Below are 23,514 nucleotides of genomic sequence, written 5' to 3'. Positions count from 1 at the left end.
ACACAGTGGCCTGGTGGGGTCAAATATTTGACCTAAAACAAATGGGACCAAATTTCAAAAATGAAAGTTGCAGCTGGTCCCTGCTAAGCGATCTCAGCAATGGACTTTCCAGATCATGCCAGCTCATAGCCCCTTCCTGCCCCCAACTCTTCTGAGCAGCGCACCCCCTGCCCAGAGCCCACGAGGCTGCCTCTTATCCTTTCTTCAAAAAGACCCTGAAATCCACTCTCTCCAAAAAATAGACCCTGGCTGGGTGGGGGAGGGGAGGAATACCAGTCACACTCCTCCCCAACCTGGGCACAGCCTGGTCCTTGCCTTCCTCCCCAGGTTGCCACAGAGGCATAGGCCCTGGCTGAAACCGACAGCAGGAACACCATGCCATACATCTCAGTTCAGTTTGTGCTTTTATTCTGAAGCCAGCAGGTTGGTGAGTAGTTGCCTTCCTGGTCTGAAATCAGTGCCCTTTTCAGCCCCTGCCCTGCTCCCCGTCCCTTGCTCCCACCCAATCTGGACAGAGGACTGCCCTCCTCAAAGTCACCAACCTGCTCTCGGGGCTGATGCTTGGAAAGGAGTTGTTTAAGGAAACGCCCTAATTGCCTTCTAATATGTCAATATCAGATTAGATTGAACCACCACCATTTGCATTTTAATGGAAAAGCTGTGGGAATTGGGGGCTTCAGTAGTTAACTGGTAAAGTGTGGTAAGAGGGGGCCTCAGAGGCATGACAATTCTAGCAGAAGGTCACAGGCCACAGACCACAGGCTGGCTGGGACCAGAGTCTTCAGGAGGCTGACTGACCTCCCTGGGATCCCTACACCTGCCTTAGGGTGACTGTCCGCTGCCCTCTGGGAAGGGCCAGTCTTGAGTCTGTGGTCTAAAACTAAGGAGTTAACCAATCAAGGGAAGATGAACGGCCCACAAATTGGTCCTCACAGACCACATAAAGGACCTGAGGGTCAGGCCAAGACCTGGGATTCAGCAATGCACCCAAGAGCCTGTGCCCAGGAATGTCCAATTCAGACTGAGGGGTACATGTGGGGAGAGGGGGAGGGCCCAGGAAGGAGAGCAGGCCCAGGAAGGGAGGGGAGGGGGAATGTCCTCTCTGCTATTTACCACCTTTCTGGCAACCTAAGCAGGGAAGGGAACCAGGCTGGCCATCTCTCACACCACAGCTTCAAGCTGGGACATCCTCAGGCCCACCTGGGGACCACGTCTTGGTGGGAGGTATGTCTGCCCATGTGCATATGTGTGTACTAGGCAAGAGAGATCAAGGTAGTCAGTGTAGGGACTAGGAGAGTCATGGGAGCTGGGTTGCATGGCAGAAATAAAAATCCAGGCAGTGCTCAGGAAAAGGATGGTGGGTATCCTGAGACCGGGCAAGCGCCTAAAAATTGATGTTCTTCAAGTCCATGGAGCAGCGGTACCTGCCGTCTGGGAACCTGGAGCACAGCAGGTTGGGTGAGCAAGGACAGGTATGGTGCTTGCGTTTCCCAAAGAAGGGGACCTAAGGAGAGAAGAAAGCAACACCTTCACCAAAGGGACATTGGTGGGCCTCCTGGCAGCAGTCTCTGCTCAGTCCAGGGCTGGCAAATGTCTCCCCCCACACCCTAGCCCACTTCTCCATTGCACCTAGCACAACAAGAATAGCAATTAGAGATGAGAAAACTGAGGTACAGTGTGGCTAAGCAATACGCCAAGATCACACAGCTAATTTCTGGGGGAGCTAGGATTCGCACCCAGGCTACCTGGCTCTGGAGACTCAGCACACTTGTGCCTGCACACACACACACACACACACATACGTCCATTGATTGAATGTTTGCTGCTCATCCATTATGGGCTCAGCACCTTGGTGGGTGCTGCAAGTGCAGCGGCGAATAGGACAGCCACCATCTCTACCCTGACTCACACGCCAGAGGAGTGCTAAACCACTGGGGTATCCTCAGGGAGGAGTTAGGAGCATGGGCCCATTGTCAGATTGCCGGAGTTCAAATCCCAGGTCTACCACTTCCCAGCTGTGTGACAATCAGCAAATCATTTGACCTCTCTGTGCCTCAGCTTTATCATTTGTAAAATGGGTTAATAATAGCACCTACCACATATGGTTATAAAGAGGTTAAAATGACAAAAAGCACCCAGTATGAAGGGTGGCATGCAGAAAGCATTCAGCATTAGTTTTTATTACCACTGTTGTCTTTATTGGGAATATGGATCTGGAGCTGAACCACCTCACATTTCCCAAGGTTACAAGGACTGCCACATTGTCCGGCCTCGTTCACCACTCTCTAGCCCCTCTTCATCCTGGGACAGGAAGTTGGGCGGGGGCTGTGACTGGGAGAGAGACTGCTGGAGGATGCTCTGTGCCCAGATGAGCACCGAGCCGGGGTGCAGGTAAGTCCCCGAAGAGCAGGAAACATGCCTGAGTCCAGGTGTAAGATAGCTGGTAAGCCCGACAGCCTGTGCTCAGGAATGTCTAATTCAGACAGAGGGGTACATGTGGAGAGAGGGGCAAGGCCCAGGGAGGAGAGCAAGTCACCTGAGAGCCTGTGGAAATGCCCTAATTGCCTTCTAATAGTCAATGTCAGACTAGATTGAACCAACACTATTTGCATTTTAATGAAAAAGCTGTGGGAATTGGGAGCTTCACTGGTTAACTGGTGAAGTGTGGTAAAGTGGCTCCAGAGAGGGAGTGCAATGGGGAGGCTGTGGCTCCAGAGGACTCTGGACTGGGAGCTGGCAGTCAAGGAGTGGGAGCAGGGCAGGAACTATGTACTCAGGGCACAAGAGTGAGTGACTCCTTAAAGTGGGCACCTCACTTGCCTCACTGTAGACCTTACCAGATGTGAAAGGTGATTTTGTGGGTCTACTTTTATGTTCCTGAAGGGAGTTTCCTTCAGAGCAAGGGGCATGTGAGATCCTTCCCAAATCTGAATTCATCAGATCCATAAGGGACATTAGAGGCAGTGAGTCTGCTCCACTCATTGTATATGTGTGGCCCAAGAGCAGGTGAACTAATTTGCCCAAGTCCACACAGCGAATTAGGGGCTGGGAATGCCCAGCCTGTCTAACAGCCTATGAGATCAGTGGCACCTCTCCACCTGAGGCTGCCCCTTCAAAAGCAAGGCGGCAGTGCCCAACATCAGTGAGGTATAACTAGAGCTGGCGCTGGAAAACTGCAGTTCCAGTCCCAGCTCTGTCTCACTGGCTGAGTGCCTTGAGCAAGTCACGTGAGTTTGCTTGTCTGTCAGTTTCTTCAGCATTGCCCAGGGTTGCTGTCAGGATCAAATTAAGATCAGTGATTCTCTAACCTGTGCTAGAAGTTTGTCAGTGGATCATGTCAGGCCTTGTACAAATAAATGTAGAAATGTGTTATCTGCAGGGCACTAAGTAAGGTGGGTGCCTGTTGGTGGTGGGGACACAGCAACCCCATAGCCTTCTGCTTCCCCTTGGACATTCAGGGGCTGGATCAGGGCTGGATCAGCTGTCAGAGGAGGGTGAAGTCCTCTGGAGCCACAGCTTCCCTAGACTCCCTCTCTGGAGCCAGCCTCTCTAGCCTTCCCAGCTAGAGCAAGGCCCCAGGACGTCACCCTCTGCTCCCCGCATGGCCCACCCACATATGTGCACCCATGCAGTGTCTGCACAGTACCTTGTGGCTGCCGGGGTGGCACTCCTCGCCTTCCCGCCCCAGCGGGGTACACATCCGCAGCCCTCGAAGCCACAGGCTGATGGCACAGCAGGTGCCTGCCCCACACTGGACATCACGCTCACAGGCCTGCAGGTGGGAGAGAGAAGGGAGCAGCCCATTAGTGCACCCAAGAGAAAGCAGAAGGGAAGGGTAGATCCAAAAAGCCCTTATCAGGATGGAGCGAGAAGAGGCTGAGAGTGTCACCCCTGGCCTTAGCCTAACAGAATGCCCTGGGCCACGCTTTATTGCCCTGCTCCCCTCATGGCTAGGCTCAGGGCTCAGGAGGGCATTGGATTTGGATCTGAGGAAACTTCCAAGCTCCTTGAGGCCGCTCAGAAGGAAGACAGTCCTCCTTTTCTGACAAGGCTGGGGGTTAGAAGGCATAGCTTTTCTAGGGCTAGTAGATGCTCAGTGGATGCTGGTGGAACTGAATTAATTCGAATTCTCAGAGGTGGGAGGGACCCTGATGGCTCAAATTCCTGGATGGTCAGTGCTGAGCTGCCCTGGACCAGGAGTCTCCAGCCCTGACTGCACTGTGGTCAGTGCCTCCCCTCTGCATGGAGGCGCCCCCACCCTGGCCCTCAGAGGCCCAGCCTCAGCCAAGGGGCCAGCACCCCAGTGAACAGGTGCCTCTCCCAGGGTCTCTCTGCTGACTTCCCTGATCCCCAGAGAGGATCGCAGCACAGGGGCTGAGCGGCCCTGCCTGGTTTGGGAAAGGTGCCATTTGTAAAGAAGGCCACCTAAGCTCATGTTAAATAAAAGCCAGGGCTGGGGAAGACAGAACTCTTAACTGCTCCAGACTCAGGTGGGGACCCGCTGAAGAAGCATCCACACTTTCCATTCTCAGAGATGCTATGTGGCTTTTCTGAGCTAAAATGCAAAGCTGGGTTTTGGATCACTCTTCTCCAATAAAAGCCTATGGGCACCTTCAGGCTGCTGTGTGGGCCGTGGCGGGACCTGGAAGCCCCTACTTGCTCAGACCCAAGAGGGAAAGAGTGGATGTCAGCTCAACTGATCATGCGGAGGAGTTACGGGTGGCAGGTACCCAGCTGTTCCTGTCTCCGGCCCAGCAAGGGCACATCTCACACCCAGCCAGTCCCCAAAAGCTCGGGGTTGGGGCAAAGGAAACCCCAGTTGACTCTTCTTCTCCCATAGAGGTGGGGCGTTGCTGTCCCACTCTCGGAAGAAGGATCATAAAGCCTTGGATGTGGGGACAGCTACAGTCCAGGGAGCAGGGGAATGTAGAGGTGGTGGAGCCTGGGCTCCTGCTGAGAGTCAGAAGTGGGACACCAGCAGGACATGGAGGATGTGGGGAGCCTGGGGGTTCCTGACTTCCCCTTACTGCCCTGTTCTAACTACTCATCTGTCTTTCCTGGGTTTCCCCTTACCTAGGGAAATGCACTCTTTATTGTGCTTTTCACTATGAAAATGTTTGCCTGCCGCTCTCAGATCTGCCTGCCCTGCTGCCACTCTGGGCCAGTGCTGGAGCTGGCACGGGTGGTGAGGCAAGCCCAGCATCCAGGCCAACCACGCTGCTCCTGCCCTCACTGCGCAGCAGCCGGGGCTTCTCTCCGTTGTTCTTGCCCTCCCAGAATTTCAAGCTACCCCATAGAAGGGCAGCCTACAGTGTAAACACTTCATGAGGTATAATTTTGCCTTCACAGGTATTTTTATTTTTGCTTTGGATCTCAAAAGCATTTGACTTGCCTTTAATATTTTTTCTTTTGAACTCAGTCTTTTTCCTTTAAAAGAGAAAAGAAAGAATTTGTCCTTTCGGTGAATAGTAAAATTAACCCAATTCCAGGAATTGTTTGGTATTTCTCTACATTTCCATTATCCATGTAAAAAGCTGGTGGAGGCTGAACTAAAAGTTAGTTTCCCTGCTCCCCCTGACCCTTTTTTCCCAGTGGCTTTTATATGGAAAGCTCTCAGGTAAAGCATTGCTTTCTGCTTCAATAAGAATGGTCCTGCTACCATAACACATCATGCGCCCCTATTTGAAGGTGGTTCGAGATAAAGGCAAACTTCCGAGAGAAAACTATGATCTGAATATTTTGAACCAATTGGACAGTGCCCATATGCTGAGCCTCTGCTTTGAGACTGGATTTCTACTTGTTATCTGAACACTTGCTTTGGGGTACACTCAGAATGTTAGTGTCACCCATATTCCTCTCAGAACTAACTGGGCAGGCACAGAGTGAAAGAATTTCAAAGATATCCTTTCTAAGCAGAGGTTAAATTTATACAATAGAAGTTTATAAGCTTACCACATTTAATTAAGCTTACTGCCTTTAATTAAGTCAACATGCTATGTAAATTAATATTAATATTAATATGTGAACCAAACCATAAATAAAAATTAAAATTCACACAAAAGATAAATTAAGGTTTGCCAATCCACTTTATAAAGGAATTCCTTATTACATAATAGGAATCTTCATTTTACCAAAGGACTGAACTTCAAAATCTTCAATGCTCTACTAATGCATTTAAAACAGTATTTGATTCATACACAGCTTCTCAAAAGCAGATCCCATTTAGTAGAGTGAGATCTAACTAGTCTGAAAATCGCATGCAATCCCTCTCTAAAGTGCTGTCTAATGCATAACTCCCCATTCCCTTTGGTTCACAGTGTGTTGAGCCAACAGAGTCTCCTGCATGGTTCCTGGGCTTACAACCTGTGCAGACCCTGACATCTTCCCAAAACCCAGGGCACAGAGAATGTTAGGCGACTTACCCCTGTGATCACAGCACAGTCAGACACAGTTACTAGGAGGAGCATGATTGAGATTTGCATGGCACCTCTCATGGTCACTTGGGGTGAAGATAAAATACTGCCTGCTTGGATGCCTCTCGCTTCCTCCCGCTCAGCCTTGTGCCCGGCAAGCTGGGAAGGCCAGGCTCTCCTGCATCCCCCGCCTCCTCCCAGATGTTTACACTCAGGATCCAGGGCTGCCTGTGGATGCCTCATCTCTGCTTTTCCCTTCTCCAACACCGATGTTACTCAGATGATCTCAGAAGCCAAGATGAGACCTGAATCTCTAACAACATCAAATCAACATCAAAACCAATAAAATGGATACTTCGGGGCTCTGACAGTTGCTCTAACTCTCCCAAGAACGCAGTGATTCAGACAGTTACGTACATTTCACTCCATGTTCTTTTCTGCCTCTGGGTATCCTTCTATCCTGCTTGGGGCAGAGGAAAGGCTCTGGTAATGAATTAAGGGATTTGCAGCATAACCATTTATCCTTCCCTGCACCAAACTATGCAACATACAGGATTATTGGTTCCCTCACACTCACACCAAGAATTATCTAGGCATTTACCATGGGCTCAACACAGAGGTAGCTGAGAAGACAGAAGAGGGTGAGGCGGTATCCTTATTTCTCTGAAAGGTTAAAATTACAGCGAGGAGACATAAGACAGTGAGGAAAAAAAGACCAGGCTTGTGAGGCTGATGCTCCTAAGTGACACACACATAAGGATTTGCTCTCTCACGGACTCAGGATGAACACCAGCAAGTGTCCCTTGGTACAATGACCTAAGGGCAGAAAGCCAGCAAACACACAGGGCACACCCTCTCCCAGTACCCTGCAGAGCCGAGTTGGTATGGGCTGTGGCTGAAAGGTAATAGAGCCACACCACTGGCCTTCCAGGTTTAGGGATGAGCATGAGAGGGGCCTTATCTGTGAGTGTACAAACACGGTGGGCTCAGATGTCAGTCTGGTGGGAAGCTGACTTTGGGGAGGGCACCTCTTCCTGCGAGGGAAGCCCCTGACCCCAGCCCTCTCTGTGTCAGAGGACCCAGAGAGAACTCCCAGTCCTTTGTCAGATGATCTGCCTTCTCTCCACAATAATAAAAGCCAACATTTCCCAAGCTATGTGTTGCAATATGTTAATACACAAATAAACAAAAGACGACTACAGTCAAAAATTTGGGAAACACAAACCAGCTTGGTTTTTGCAGAACTTTTCAGGGCCTTTCATGTGCTAACAAGTGTTTGAAACACCAAGTGGGAAATGCAGTTTGTAGTATTTCACAAACAGATTCATCCGCAAAACTTTTCTCGTCAAGTGTCACATGGGTGTAGGGTTTCCACATAGAAATGTTGGCAGGCCTTTATGAGTGCAGAGAGAAAGACTAACTAGCACGGGGGCCGGGAGCCAAGCCCCCAGAGGCAGCTACTTTGACTTTAGATCGATGGCTTCATGACCTTGAAAATATTGCTAATCTCTCCAAGCCTCAGTTTTCCTATCTATAACATGGCGGTAAGAATAGCATTTACATCATAAGATATTGTGAGTATTCATCTATGTATTTACTCGTTGACTATATTTATTGAGAGCCTACTGTATTAAAGGCACTGTTCTTAGCACTGGGAATACAGTGGTGAGCAAAACAAAATCCTGTCCTCATGTAGTTTCGACTCTAGTCAAGGAGACGGGTGATAGACAAATAAACAGATTTGTAATAAAACGGCCAATTTTGCTAAGCACTGTTAAAAAGGAAGGCAGGGGGCCAGGCGCAGTGGCTCAAGCTTGTAATCCCAGCACTTTGGGTTAGAAGGTAGAGGCAGGCGGATCACTTGAGGTCAGGATTTCAAGACCAGCCTGGTCAACATGGTGAAACCCCGTCTCTAGGAAAAATACAAAAATTAGCCAGCTGTGGTGGCTCACGCCTGTAATCCCAGCTACTCAGGAGGCTGAGGCAAGAGAATCACTTGAACCTGGGAGGCAGAGGTTGCAGTAAGCCGAGATCATGCCATTGTACTCCAGCCTGGGCAACAAAACAAGACTCCTTCTCAAAAAAAAAAAAAAAAAAAAGAGGGCAGGGAAGGCAACAGACTTTGACAAGGGGTGTTATTTTAGATGTGGTAAGGGTCTCTCTGAGAAGGCACTTGTGCAGACTACTGATAAAGTGAAGGAGTGAGCTAGGCAGAGCCTGGAGAAAAAGTCAGTGCAAAGGCCCTGTGGCAAGGCTTCTTGGCCAGTTCCAGGAGAAGCAAAGAGCAAGGTGGGCCAGGGGACGGGATGGGAGGGGATGCAGTTGGAGCAGGAGCCAAAGACCAAATCCAGCCTGCCTGGTGGGACATGGCAGGAACCTGACTCCAAGTGTGATGGAACACTTGGAGAGTTTGGAACAGGGGAGAGGCAGGATCTGATACACATTTAGATTTTTTTTAGAGACAAGGTCTTGCTCTGTTACCCAGGTTGGAGTGCAATTGTGGCTCACTGCAGCCTGGAACTCCTGGACTCAAGCGATCCTCCAGCCTCAGCCTCCTGAATAGCTAGGACTGTAGACACACATCGCAGCACATGGCCTGATTCACACCTTGAAAGGATCCCTCTGACTGCAGGTGGAGAGTTAAGTGAGATGATGCATGTAAAGTGCTTACCACAATGCCCAGCACACAGCAGCATTTGAGACCAATTGACAATTTTTACTATAAACATATGAACTTGTATGCTTTAATATAAAATTCTCCTGGGAGGTGAGAATCAAAATAATGAGTCTGTAAGGCCCACCTGTACACTGTGACCTGGGCTGGGCTTGTGACAGAAGAACCAAGAGACCACCCCAGCCTTGGAGGACCTTCCACTCTGGGAGAAAAGCTACCTAGGAAGGAGGCAGCGCTTTGCTGGGGGCTAGGAACACCTTACAGAAGTGGTCCTGTGGGCTCTGCTTGCCCTGCACACACTACCCCACATCACAAGCTGCCTTCCAAGAGACAATGTTAGATCATGTGACTCTCAGGCTAACACCCGTCCCATTCACTCCCCATTCTCACTCACTCCCTCCCTCCCCGCTGCCCCAAACACACAAAACTCATCATCTCACAACTGCAGTGAAGAATGGTAGCCAGAAATGTTGTTGCAAAACAAAACCAAGAACATTGATTAAAAACATTTTATTTCTCTTGAATGCTAGTGCTTGAGGAAAAGCCAGTTTAATTAGAGGAGGGCAAGGGATAGACGGCAACTTGGTGGAAATCCCAGAAGAGACTCTGGGGAGCTCCAGGGATAAGCAGTACTGGTTCTTTATTCAATAACTTAATTACACATTCACTCAGTTCCTTCCATGTGTCAAGACCAGGAACTCGTGCTTCTAGGGTCTAATTTCCCTCTAGACCTTAGAGCTCTCCTGTTCCCATGTCTAGGCAGATTTCAACAGTACTTGACTCTTTTTAGCCACAGTTAGGACTACTTTTTGGCTGACAGATGTGGTGTGGAAAAGCAGAGTGGAAAGAAGAGGGAAACCCTGAACTAAGCAAACAGAAACTGGAGGAAACAAAGGAGGGAAGTAGGAGGGGAAGTGAATCAAGAAGCGAGTGGTAAAACATGGAGGGTAAAGGTGAAAGTGCTAAAAATGGACTTGGCTCCCCTGAGGGAGGACAGAGCTAGTGGAGATGTGCTGGGCAAGCCTTTCCCAGACTCCTACACACCTTCGGAGAGAAAGAGGGCAGATGGGCAGCATGCCATTGAGTGTCTGTGTAAGAGGGCTACGTGCAGGTCACATCTCATAACTTAAGCCTGGCCCTTATTTCTCTGTTTTAGCTGATGTCAGTGTCACCATGGACCATTTATACAGACGTGTGTGTGCGCGCATGTAGCAACAGCCAATCTCAAGGCCTACCTTGAGGGGCCCTTCAAGATGTAGGGTGACTTCTCATGGAGTGAGACTATGGAGTGGAATATTCCCTGACCTGGCATAGTCCCCTGAGACTGTTTACCTTCAGACACAGAATAAGTCTCACCCAAGCATGGGGGAGAGGTTGAGAGGCCTCTTTCAACTCTACCTGAAGATCATGGTTATTGTTCTGCAAGCTAGGAAGGGAGCCCATATCCAGGGGTCTCCTTGCTCCTGACTGAATGCGCGGATCTTGTGTTAATGTTTGAGCACATGTGTTAAAATATGCTCCCTTTGGCTGGGTGCAGTGGCTCATGCCTGTAATCTCAGCACTTTGGGAAGCCGAGGCAAGTGGATCACCTGAGGTCAGGAGTTCGAGACCAGCCTGGCCAACATGGTGAAACCCCATCTGTACTAAAAATACAAAATTTAGCCAGGTGTGGTGACATGTGCCTGTAATACCAGCTACTCGGGAGGCTGAGGCAGGAGAATTCCTTGAACCTGGGAGGCGGAGGTTGCAGTGAGCCGAGATTGCACCTCTGCCTGGGTGACAGAGTGAGACTGTCTCAAAGAAAAAAAAATGCTCCCTTTATTACTGGTTTGTTGCTAATAATTAAACAAGAATTAACTCTGATCCGTTTCAAAAAGAGATAAAGAAAGGGATAATAGAATAAAGGAAACCCAAGCATCCAGGCTGGGGGTTGTTAACTTGGAGTCACAGCCCCTGAGGAGTGCATGAGCAGAATTCAGAGAATCCATAAATTTGGTAGACAGAAAATTTGTATCTTAATGTTCACTAACTTCTAACTGAATTTTTAACATTTTCTTTGGACCATAGGCCACAAACTATAAAAAATTTTAACAGTATTGTGATTTTGTTGCCAGGAGAAATCACAGATGTTTTTATGTCATATTACTATTGCTGCAAAGAGCTCCAAATGGGCTCAAGCATTCTGCCTGCCTTAGCCTCCCAAAATACTGAGACTACAGGCATGAACCACCTTGCCTGGCCTATCCTTAGCCTTTTAAATGTCAAACACAAGGCATTTTTTTTTTTGACTCCTCGTCTCTCTTGCCCTTTTGTGCCTTTTTGGCCCAGGCACTACTCTTTCTTTGAATTCCTCTCTTACTTTTCATGACACCATTGTGTCTAAGTCCTCCCCTCTCAGTCTTCTTCTAAGTCTCCCCCTGCTTCTTGCCATCTCTTAAATGAAGCTGTTCACTGAGGTTCCACACTCGATGGTATCCTGTCCCTGCACACTCGTCCTGAATAGGGCTCACAGCCACCTACACATTCACGATCTCACTCCCGTGTTCCCAGCACAGGCCACCCCACACTCCTGGCCGTAGAGCCAACAGCCCTTTGGATATCACCACATCGATATCCAAGGCACCTCACATTCAACATGCCCCTGTCCTTTCACCTCCTTTTCACCCTAGCTGCCAAACTCACTTATACTGTTCAGGGTTCTTAGTTGTAAATAACAGAGTCCAATCTGGTTGGCTTCAGCAGAAACGGAATCTAATGAAGACTGTTAAGTAGCTCGTTGAGTTGTTAGGTGTCTTGAGAAACAGGATGCAGCTGAGTGTCCAAGAACAGGGTGTCCAGAACCAACCATAGAATTGCCTAACAAGGAAGGTGTCTCCCAAAGGCAGCTACTCTGTTGATGAGACCTGACCCAGCTCTACGTTCAGCTTCCTCTGCCATCATCTGATGACGTCCAGGCCCCTGTAGAGCTGCTTCTTTCCTGTGAAAGGCTCACGTGGGCTGTCTGACTGCACAGCCCAGTGCTCACACCTGCACCTCTGCAAGCACACTGGGAGATAACTGACTGAGATCTGAATACAGGGAAAGTGTCCAAGGATCTTGGGCAGCTACAAACCATGGTTGCCCACTGCCACATTCTTCCAGCGTTGTGAGAGGCAGGCACCACAATACACTCAGGAGTTGAACCTGGGAACTTCCTAGATTCCTAAATTTATCTGAATTAATTGGTCATTTAATCCTGTCACTTGGACCTCCCCTTAACTTTAGATTCTTCCTTCCCTTTCCATCTGCACTGGTGCTGTTCTTCCCACCCTCCTGACAGGCCCTTCCCTCCAGGTTTACCTCTCTGCAATCCATCTTCCATGCAACCCAGAAGTCTGCTCTTCACCTCTGAGAACTCCAAAGTCTCAAAGGATCCTCTGTATCCCCAGGTCAAACCCAGACTCCTTAGCCTGGGTCCAAGGTCTTGAAAGACCTGCCTTGCTCTCCTTCAGCTTCCTCTCCCATCATTTCCACCCTCACACACTCACCACTGCAGCAGGATGAAGCTGCTCACAGCTCCCCCATGGGCCGAGCTTGCATTCCTCCATACCTTTCCACAGGCTGGCCCCTGCCCTCTTGTCTGGGTGGTGAAGCCCTCAGTTTCCATCCTAGTCCAGCCACTCACTGATGATATGAACTGGTACAAGTTATCTCACCTCTCTGAGCCTCACTTTTATCTTCTGAAACATGGGAATAATACCCTTCTCTCAGGTGTATTATGAGAAGTACATGACAGAACTCTCAGAGTGCTTAGACACTCTAGTGGGTTGAAAAAAGATATGTCCAAAAAGATATGTCTCTGTCGCACTGCAACCTGTGAATATGACCATATTTGGGAAAAATCTCTTGGCAGATGTAATTAGTTTAAGGATCTTGACATGAGATCATCCAGTATTACAGAAGCGAGTCCTAAGTCCAAAGGCAAATGTTCCTATAAGAGAGAGAAGAGAAGGCCAAGGGGAGCAGAGGCAACGATGGGAATTGTGCTGCTGCTACACACCAAGGAACACCAGCCACCACCAGGAACTCGAATAGGCAAGGAAAGATTCTCCCCTAGAGATTTCAGAGGGAATGTGACCCTACTAATGCCTTCATTTCAGACTTCTGGCCCCTCGACCTGTGAAAAAATAAATGTCTGTTGTTTAAAGTCACTAAGTCTGTGGTAACTTGTTACAGCAGCTGTGGGAACCAGCACTGGCACTCATAGCATATCTGCCCCTCCTCCCACATTATCCTCCTATCAGGTATGATGTGGACCTGGGACCAAGAAAACCAGGCCTTGGCCAATCAGCACCACAATAAAATCCTGTTTCCTTAAGTAATCACTGCAGAGAAGGCCTCCCTGAAGAGCAAAATCTGAATGATACACTGTCCCTCCCTCACGCCAGCTGTTTAGAGGGACTAGACCCAGGGGACCAGAAGCAAGGAGCCACTCCCTTCAGGTCTCCCAGTGGCACTGTTTAAAGCCAGAGCCACTTTTTTTTTTTTTTTTTTTTTTGGTTTTAGGTTTTCTATTATTATTATTATTTTCCCTTATTTTTTAAATTATACTTTAAGTTCTAGGGTACATGTGCCAACAGCAGTTTTTGACAAAATATACATGGGGCCCCATGTTGGGTCCTGGGCACCCCATTAACTTCATCATTTACATCTAGGTATTAATCTCGCTAATGGCTATCCCTGCCCCTCACCCGCCCTCCCCACAATAGGACCTGGGTCGTGATGCTCCCCTTCCTGTGTTCAATGATCTCATTGTCACTCCCACCTAATGAGAGTGAGAACATGCGTATTTGGTTTATCTGTTCTGCAATAGGTTGCTGAGAAGATGGTTTCCAAGCTGCATGCCATGTCCTACAAAGAAGCGCCACTCATCCTTTTTATATGGCTGCATAGTATTCCATGGGTAATGGCCACAGTTTCTATCCACTCTGTCCACTGATGGACATGTTGGTGATTCCAAAATCTTTGCTATTGTGAATAGTGCCGCAATAACCATAAACAAAAACGGGTGCTTTATAGCACATGACTTACAATCCTTTGGTATATCCCCAGTAATGGATGGCTGGGCTCAAATGGTATTTCTAGTCTAGATCCTTGAGGAAAATCGCCACCTGTTTCCACAATGGTGAACTAGTTTACAGTCCCCACCAACATGGTAAAAGTGTTCCTATTTCCCACATCCTTTCCAGCACCCGTTTCCTGGTTTTTAATGATCAGCGAATTCTAACTGGTATGAGATGGTTTGTGGTCTTGATTGGCATTTTCTCTGATGGTAATTATGATGAGCATTTTTCATGTGTCGTTGGCTGTATGAATTCTTCTTTGAGACGCTATGTCATATCCTGCCACACTTTTTGATGGGTTGTTTGCTTTTTCTGTAAATTGATTTGACGTTCTTATAGTTCTGGATATTAGGCCCTTTGTCAGATGAGAGCAGATATGCAAAAATTTTCTCCCCATTCTGCTAAGTTGCCTGTCGCTCTGATGTAGTTTCTTTGGCTGTGCAGAAGCTCTTTAGTTTCAATTAATTAGATCCCATTTGTCAATTTTGGTTTTTGTTGCTGTTGCTTTTCGTGTTTTAGTCATGAAGTCTTTGCCCATGCCTATGTCCTGAATGGTACTGCCTAGGTTTTCTTCTAGGGTTTTATGGTTTTAGGTCTAACATTTAAGTCTCTAATCCATCTTGAATTAATTTTGTATAAGGAGTAAGGAAAGGATCCAGTTTCAGCTTTCTACTTATGGCTAGCCAATTTTCCCAGCACCATTTATTAAACAGGGAATCCTTTCCCCATTTCTTGTTTTTGTCAGGTTTGTCAAAGATCAGATAAGCCAGAGCCACTTTATCTAGACACACCCAGAATTTACAGCTTGTGTGTGTTTGTTTCTTAACATGTCCTAAGAAATGCTAGAACACTTCTTCCTTTGGGGCCCTGTGGCATTTGGTTATTTTTGACTAAGCTCCCCGGTCACAATGCCTAAGGAGTCTACAAAGAAACTGAGAGTCACAGGCAGGGTAAAAACTGCTTCACTGCCCAGAGGGGAGATGGCCCAGGCTGACCCAGGAGGCCAGGGAGAAGCCAGCCACCGAGGGGAAAGGGATTTCTCTCCATATCTCTCTTTCCTGTCCGCTGCTAGGGCAGGACTTGGCATTTTCGCCCTCAAGGTTTCATCCCAAGGCAGTCTGCTCTGTTTCTACCCCCTCACCACACGGAGAAGGAACTGGAACCCATAAGTTCCTGAACCCAGAAGGAATCTGAACCCAGAAGTTATGGAAGTGCCTAAGTCACATAGCTAAACAATGGCAGAACCCAAACTCCACCCAGCTATGGCCCAGGAGGAGGAGGCCTGGAATAAAGAAGCTTGGGTTTGAGTCCCAGCTCTGCCACTGAGATCAGCCAGATTCCCTCACTCCTTCCAGTCTGTATCTTCAGGACTTGCCTCACCTCCCAGATTTTTAAGGGAACCGAAGGAGAGAGGGTGGGCTAACATGCCTATGGACTGGGATATCTTTCATGATGGGACATTGCTCTTCAACCCCACTGGAGCCCTCATCATTTAGCTGGAAAGGTGAAAAGGAGAGTTGTTCTAACAGAAGCATCTTCTCAGGCCACAGGGCTGAGACTATTGTTTAAGAACATTCCATTATAACTTGGCAGAGCCTAGGAAAGGAGGTGCAGCAGCAGGATCTCAGGGTAAGCAGTGTTTGCACCTCCTCATGCCTGGTCAGCCTTAGGCACAGGATGGGGGCTTACTTAGGAGCTGCCAAGTTGGCTGATCAGCCACGAAGGACTGGAAAAGAGGCACAAGAGGCCTTTTTCTTTTTTAGACAGAGTCTTGCTCTATCACCAAGGCTGGAATGCAGTGATGCAAGCTGGGCTCACTGCAACCTCCACCTCCCAGGTTCAAGTGATTCTCATGCCTAAGCCTCCCAAGTAGCTGGGATTACAGGAGTGTGCCACCATACCTGGCTAATTTTTTGTATTTTGGGTAGAGGACGAGGTTTCACCGTGTTGGCCAGGCTGGTCTTGAACTCCTGGCCTCAAGAGATCCACCCACCTCAGCCTCCCAAAGTGCTGGAATTGCAGGTGTGAGCCACTGTCCCCGGCCACAAGAGACATTAATAAGCTCCACTGTTTCCTCCCACCATCCTGCCATGATGCCCATCCCATCCCACCTTCTCCTCCCACTCTGGGGCTTCTCCCACCTGCCCCCACACCAGATTTGTTCATGCTCTCCAGTCTCAGCCCCCGGCTCTGCCCTTGGGATGGGGTCTCCCTGAAGGTTCATATTTGGGGGAATCTGGGGCACAGGAGGGAAAGGCAGCATGGGGGCCCTTGGCCTAGAGGCAGCCTTAACAGTCTGGACCTGCTGGAGGTTTTCGCAAAAGGCCCCGCCCAGAAGAAAGCTTGGGGCCCTTCTCTCTTAGCCTGTGTTCCCAAACTTGGAGCCCAAGGCTGAGTTTGGGGGTTAGGTTGGAAGCTTTACAGGACAATGTCCTATCCCACCTGCCTTACCAGCCTCAGGTCCCCCCACCCACCCACCAGAAAGTCCAGCCTGCTAATCTCCTGATCATCTTCTTCCCCAGCAGCCCTCGATTTCCCCCTCCCACCACCCTGTCACCTATCAGGTTCCAAACACTCTAACCCTATGTTTTAGTCCATTCTCTCATTACTATAAGGAAATACCCAAGAATAGGTAACTTATAAAGAAAAGAGGTTTAATTGACTCACAGTTCTGCATGACTGGGGAAGTCTCAGGAAACTTACAATCATGGCAGAAATCACTTCTTCACAGGGTGGCAGGAGAGAGAATGAGTGCCAGCAGGGGAAATACCACATGCTTATAAAACCATCAGATCTCATGAGAACTCACTCACTATCACAAGAGCAGCATGGGGAAGCCGCCCCATGATTCAATCACCTCCCACTGGGTCCCGCACTTGACGTGGGAATTATTACAATTCAAGATAAGATTTGGGTGGGGACACAGAGCCAAACCATACATCACTTTATAAGGCAGAGTCCCAGGACTGCACTCTCTCTCTGGCCCACTGCAGGCTGAGTTCCAGAGCCAGAAAGTGGGTGCACCGTTTTAGGGTAGGTCTTGAAATGGCAACCAAGCTTATGAGAAAGAAGAAGTGAAGGAATTGCAGATACCTAGCCTGAAAAAGCAGCCTTCCACTGCAGTGATCCATTACTGGGCAGTCTACATGCGTTATCTGATGTCCTGAGTAGACAGCGTTACTCCTACCCCATCACTACTCCAGCTGAGGAAATGGAGGCTCCATGATGGCCCAAAGTCACACAGACAGTAAGTTACAGGGCTAAAACCTGACCCCAAATCTAACTCTAGATGCCCACTTCTTTTTTTTTTTTTTCTTTTTTTTTTGAGACAGTCTCACTCTGCTGCCCAGGCTAGAGTACAGTGGCGCGATCTTTGCTCACTACAAGCTCCATCTCCCTGGTTCAAGCCATTCTCCTGCCTCAGCCTCCCAAGTAGCTTGGACTACAGGCGCCCGCCACTACGCCCGGCTAATTTTTTGTATTTTTAGTAGAGACAGGGTTTCACCATGTTAGCCAGAAAGGTCTCGATCTCCTGACCTCGTGATCCGCCCGTCTCGGCCTCCCAAAGTGCTGAGATTACAGGCGTGAGCCACCGTGCCCGGCGATGCCCACTTCTGACTGCTGTACTACACTGCCTATCACATATGAGAGAGTTGTGTTGCCCCAAAAGGCAAAAGTAGGATCAAAGTGTGGAAGGTACAGGGAAGACGATTTTAGGCCAGTATAAGCGAGAATATCCCAGTAGACAAGGGAATTGGCTGCTATGGAGGTAGTGAGCCTCTCATTGCTAAATATGTTCAGAAAGAGGCCTTACAGCTGACCCTCTGTCAGGGAGGATGTGGAGGGGAATTTTGTCCTTAGTACCCTTTAAGATCTTAAGAGACTGAATATACAAATGGACAACAGCCAGACCATGTCTAAAACCAGGGATTGCCCTACAATCTGCAGCAACAAGCCCAGGAAATCAACCTCTTATCTACCATAAACAGTCCAGGAAGTCTGGCTACCATAAGTCAGACTTGCGGCAAATCATGCTGCTATCTCTCACAATAATCCAGAAAACCAAGAAATAACCCCTGTAAACAATCAACCCCAAATGGCCAGGACTTGATTAATAACCAATAGCACCCCACCCCCCTAATTTTTGTCCCCACTTCCAACTTAGGACAAACCAGAGGAAGCTAAATATGCATCCCCTACCAATCACACAGGATGTCCTGTTTCTAGTGAGCCCTCCTACAGATTCCCCAGGCCAGCAGCCCCCAATCAGGAAACACCTGAAGCCTTCCCTTTTTCCCACCATAAAGCTTTCCCAAACCTCTGCCTGCCTTTGGGTCTCTGTCAATACACAAGTGAGGGTGGCTGACTCCCTTGCTATAGCAAGCTTGTGCCAAGTAGCTTTTGCTTTTCTCATTTGGTCTTCCTTTATTTCCACAATCCTTCTAATGCTAAGATTCAGATGAATGTGTGAGTGTGTGTGTGTGTGTGTGTGTGTGTGTGTTTCTATGCCCAGGTGCGATCATGTATACCCATATGCATAACTATACATCTCATACGTTACTCTTGCCTGTGGATCACTGGCATCCTAGGCCCAGCTCATGGACTTTCTGGACCTTGGATAAGTTCCTCATAGCAGATTCCCCTGGTGCCCCACAACATCATGTCCCCTGGGCCCATCTTTGATTTCAGGAACAGCTGAGATAGAAAATTCCATGTGAGCTCAGATTCACTTTCACTCGTGTCCACGTGAAGAGACCACCAAACAGGCTTTGTGTGAGCAACAAGGCTGTTTATTTCACCTGGGTGCAGGCGGGCTGAGCCCGAAAAGAGAGTCAGGAAGGGAGATGGGGTGAGGCCGTTTTATAGGATTTGGGTGGGTAGTGGAAAATTACAGTCAAAGGGGTTGTTCTCATGGTGGGGGGGGGGGAGCGAGCGGGGAGGGCGGTCACAAGGTCAGTGGGGAGCCTTTGAGCCCAGGATAGGCAGAGATAGGAATTTCACAAGGTAGTAATGTCATCAGTTAAGGCAGGAACAGGCCATTTTTACTTCTTTTATGATTCTTCAGTTACTTCAGGCCATTTGGATGTATATGTGCAGGTCACAGGGGAGTGATGGCTTAGCTTGGGCTCAGAGGCCTGACATTCACCTTGCGCTAACAGGGTCAACCTGGAAAACCGTTTTTTCCCACGTGATGCCCACAGCCTCTCTGCACTGCAGGAACTCAACCCACTCATCAGCACAGCCTACAAGTGCAGGAACCCAATCCCTCCCCACTGGAGGAACCCTCAACCAGAGGGAGGAGGAACCAGTGGGTAAATGCTCCAACTCCGAGGGCCTTAGACCTCTTCTCTGGGGACTATGGAAGAATCCAGCCTGCAAGCTGGAGAACACATTATTTCTCAGCTCACTTCTTTCTCCCCACTCTTTCTTCTATTTTCTGGAATCACCTTCAAATAAATTACTGACACCCAATCCTTTGCCTCTGGCTCTGTTTTGTGGGGACCCCAAGCTAAGAAGTCACCTCAACATTTTAGGACTTTATTTTTCTTCTCTACAAAATAAGGGGCTTTCAGACACAGTATCTCAGGGGTTATCCTAGGAGGAAGGGTATTCTTCTGTGGCTAGAAGAGTCCAGCAGAAAGCTGCCCACACCACTTGGACAGAGCAGCTCAATCTTCAGCGATTTCACATACTTGGGGTCCACGTGAGTTCACTTTCTGAAAGGACTTGTGCTTTGACATCTTGGAAGACCAGTGCCTGAGCTCATATTTGATTTCAGTGGTAGCTGAGATAGAAAATTCCACCTGAGCTCAGATTCAGCCAGGTTTTTGGCAATTGCCCTCCTTCCCTCCAACTCTGAAGGCAGTTTCAGAAAGAAGAGCCCAGGCCCCCAGCTACTCCTGCTGAGGTGGAGCCGGTTGTCTGAAACTGCCTTACAGGGTCTGCTCTCCAAGGACATAAGGTCTCATCAAAATGAAGCATGAGGTTAGTTAGTATGCACACTTGGCTGGATATTTCCAATAAGTTTCTGGACACTCTTATGTGAAATAAATTTCTTCTTGTAAGAGGATCCCTCAGGCACTAGAAACATCTCTGGTTTATTAGCTTGTTGACCGTCCTATAAATGTCAAAGCCATCCCCTCGATGGGAGCCCAGCAATGTCTTTGAAGTGGCAGAGGCCATAAACATTCCAGGACTGCCTTACTAATGGCAGAGGCTCTCACAGACAATCAGGGCCCTTCAGCCTCCTTGCACACTAAGGACTCCCACACAGGCAGGAAGATGCCAGAATTGGAGGGAAAGGAGGGCAATTGCTAAAAGCCAGAGGCCCAGAAACGTGGAAAACTAGCCGGCGGGACTCCCTTCCCTGTAGGAGTTAGAGAAGATGTCTTCCCCTTTGTGCTGGCAAGATCAGAGTTCTCAGGAGAGGAGAACCCAGGAGTCAATGCTCCCAGCTAGTCTCCATCTGGTCTAGCTTCTCTCCAGGCACAGTTGGAGCATGGGCCAAAGAAAACTCACAGTCAGGAAAGGGCAGGTAGAAAGCCACCAAAGGGCCGAAGTCACTAGTCCTGCCCCTGAGTTTTCTGTGTGTGGTCTCCTCTGGCCTTGATTTTCCACCCACGGAATGGGGTGAATGCCCCTCTGAAAGTCACAGAATGTTAGAACCAACAAAGGCTTAGATCTTCCAGCACAGTCTCTTCAAGTCTGACCTCAGCTGGTCCAGTTTCCTCCTGGCCAGACTCCTAATCATCCTATACTGTTGCTCACTCAGCACTACAGGGTCACCCCCCAAAATTGCTTAGGCCATGAAGGCCCTTTGCTAACTCAAGGCATCTTCCCCAGCACCCAACTTTTTAGGTATGGAGATCACATCCAACCCACAGGGCAGCACTATTACAAACAGGCCTTCTTTTTTTTTTGAGACGGAGTCTTGCTCTGTTGCCTGGGCTGGAGTGCAGTGGCCGGATCTCAGCTCACTGCAAGCTCTGCCTCCCGGGTTTACCCCATTCTCCTGCCTCAGCCTCCCGAGTAGCTGGGACTACAGGCGCCCGCCACCTCGCCCGGCTAGTTTTTTGTATTTTTTAGTAGAGACAGGGTTTCACAGTGTTAGCCAGGATGGTCTCGATCTCCAAACAGGCCTTCTTAAGAAGCTATTTCCATGGCCAAAAATGAGTGGTGCTCCAGTGCAATTTTTCAAACTATTTGACTATGGCCCACCATAAGAAATAAACTAGAGCCCAACACCCACAAGCACGAATTTATGTTTATATAAAACTAAAATAAAGAGTTTATGAAATAATACTTATCCCTATCACATGGGATGCACTCTGATATATTTTCTAATCTAGTCTAATCTGTTTCATCTTTTAGTACTGGTTGCAACCCCCTTAACCAGGGATCAGTAAATATTTTCTGTAAAAGGCCCGAGAGTAAATATTTTAGGCTTTGATGACTATATGATCTCTGTCCCAAGTAATTAACTCTGCCATTGTAGTGGGAAAGCTGCCATTGACAATAGGAAACAAGTGGGGGTGGCTGTGTTCCAATGAAACTTTATTTATACAAATAAATAAAGGCTGAATTTTCCCCATCAACTGTGATCTAAACTGATTTCATGACCCACTAATGGATCTCAATCCACATTTTGAAAAACATTGCTGTAGGGGACCACTTCCCATGTCTCTTCTTCTAACAGAAACCAAGTTTTGCTCAGTGTTTATCTCTTCTACATGTAATGCAATTCCCCAGGGTACTTAGAAGCTGTGCTTCAGGGGAAGCTGACCATATTCCCAGCACTAGCACTGAATCTTGAACAGTCAACCCACCACATTGTTCACCTGTAACAGCAGATGATCCAGGGGTGTACAGGTGAGCTATGTTGGCCTGATTAATCAGAAGGGAAGGCCATAAAGTCTATGCTTGAAGGAGTGGTTTCTTTCTTTCTACAGCTGGGTGAATCAAGGAATCATGGAGCCTTTCTTCTTCCACCATGGGGGGTTGGAGAGTTGGGACCACCGGGGTAACTGGTCTTAGGAAAAAAGCCAATGCTGAGGATGACAGAGCAGAAAGATGAAAGAACCTGGATCCTTGATTTGACCACCTGTTAACTGACTTTAAGCCAGGCTCTCTCTCTCTCGTACCCAGAAGCATTATGATACAAACACAGTACATTAAAAGGCAAGCTCCTGCCCAAAGACAGCACATTGGCTCTATCCCAAACAACTGCAAACTTCTGGGGAAAGATCAGACAAGTCCTCATTCCAAGCAGTCAGGGAACCGAGCCCTTCACCAGCTGACTGGAGTCCCTCTCCCCAGTGGTACCAGAGGCCAGCAGCCTTTATGGTGTTCTAAGCTCTGGGTCCAGTCCTGTCTCCTTCCTCACATAGGCTGGTAAAAGTAGGAGTAAGTGAAATCAGGACCAACTCACTCTCAATTTTTTTTTCCTTTTTGGACAGAGTCTTGCTCTGTTGCCCAGGCTGGAGTGCAGTGACACAATCTCAGCTCACTGGGACCTCTGCTTTTCAGGTTCAAGCGATTCTCTAGCTTCAGCCTCCCGAATAGCTGAGATTACAGGTGCACGCCACCATACCTAGCCAATTTTTGTATTTTTAGTAGAGACAGGTTTTCACCATGTTGGCCAGGCTGGTCTCAAACTCCTGATCTCAAGTGATCTGCCCTCCTCGACCTTCCGAAGTGCTGGGATTACAGTAGTGGGCCACCGTACCCGGCCAACTCACTCTAATTTCTTAATTTAAAAAGCCTCCCATTAGTTTTCTGCTGAAGGAAGGCAGATTCCATGGAAGTTTACATTTTTCAAATGGGTGGTTGTCAGAATAGAAACTTTTCATCCAAATGGGAGATATGGGGCATCCAAGTTGACCCCCGACACCCACCATGTGGCCTGGGGGGAAACAGAGAGGACCACTGTTTTATTGTTAAGGCTGCCAGGAGCAAAAAGGAAGGAAAATACTTAATGCCACTGAATTGCACACTCAAAAATGATTAAAATATAAATTCAGCCGGGCGCAGTGGCTCAAGCCTGTAATCCCAGCACTTTAGGAGGCCGAGATGGGCGGATCACAAGGTCAGGAGATCGAGACCATCCTGGCTAACCTGGTGAAACCCCGTCTCTACTAAAAAATACAAAAAACTAGCGGGGCGAGGTGGCGGGCGCCTGTAGTCCCAGCTATTCTGGAGGCTGAGGCAGGAGAATGGTGTAAACCCGGGAGGCGGAGCTTGCAGTGAGCTGAGATCCAGCCACTGCACTCCAGCCTGGGCGACAGAGCAAGACTCCGTCTCAATAAATAAATAAATAAATAAATAA

The 23,514-nt window shown here is 48.5% G+C and overlaps 1 protein-coding gene across 1 annotated transcript; it reads right to left on the bottom strand.

Moving 5' to 3' along the window:
• Nucleotides 1–391: 391 nt before the first annotated feature.
• Nucleotides 392–6,596, bottom strand: PROK1 (prokineticin 1). Its single transcript, XM_017869629.1, has 3 exons — nt 6,423–6,596; nt 3,647–3,772; nt 392–1,504 (listed from the first exon to the last, which is right to left on the bottom strand). The coding sequence occupies exons 1-3, from the start codon at nt 6,492–6,494 to the stop codon at nt 1,385–1,387; spliced, it is 318 nt and encodes a 105-aa protein (XP_017725118.1). The 5' UTR covers nt 6,495–6,596; the 3' UTR covers nt 392–1,384.
• Between the last annotated feature and the right edge of the window lie 16,918 nt (nt 6,597–23,514).

This window comes from Rhinopithecus bieti, unplaced genomic scaffold (assembly GCF_001698545.2).
Source record: "Rhinopithecus bieti isolate Rb0 unplaced genomic scaffold, ASM169854v2 scaffold_3040, whole genome shotgun sequence".
Lineage (NCBI taxonomy): Eukaryota > Metazoa > Chordata > Mammalia > Primates > Cercopithecidae > Rhinopithecus > Rhinopithecus bieti.
The sequence above is the reverse complement of the archived record's forward strand: the minus strand, read 5'-3'. Positions and strand labels throughout refer to the sequence as shown.

Excerpts from the sequence above, each read along its gene's own strand:
- PROK1 (XM_017869629.1), bottom strand. The coding sequence starts at position 6,494 with ATGAGAGGTGCCATGCAAATCTCAATCATGCTCCTCCTAGTAACTGTG. Across the intron at positions 3,773-6,422 it reads ACTGTGCTGTGATCACAGGG|GCCTGTGAGCGTGATGTCCA; the intron begins GTAAGTCGCCTA and ends TCCCACCTGCAG. Across the intron at positions 1,505-3,646 it reads GCCACCCCGGCAGCCACAAG|GTCCCCTTCTTTGGGAAACG; the intron begins GTACTGTGCAGA and ends TTCTCTCCTTAG.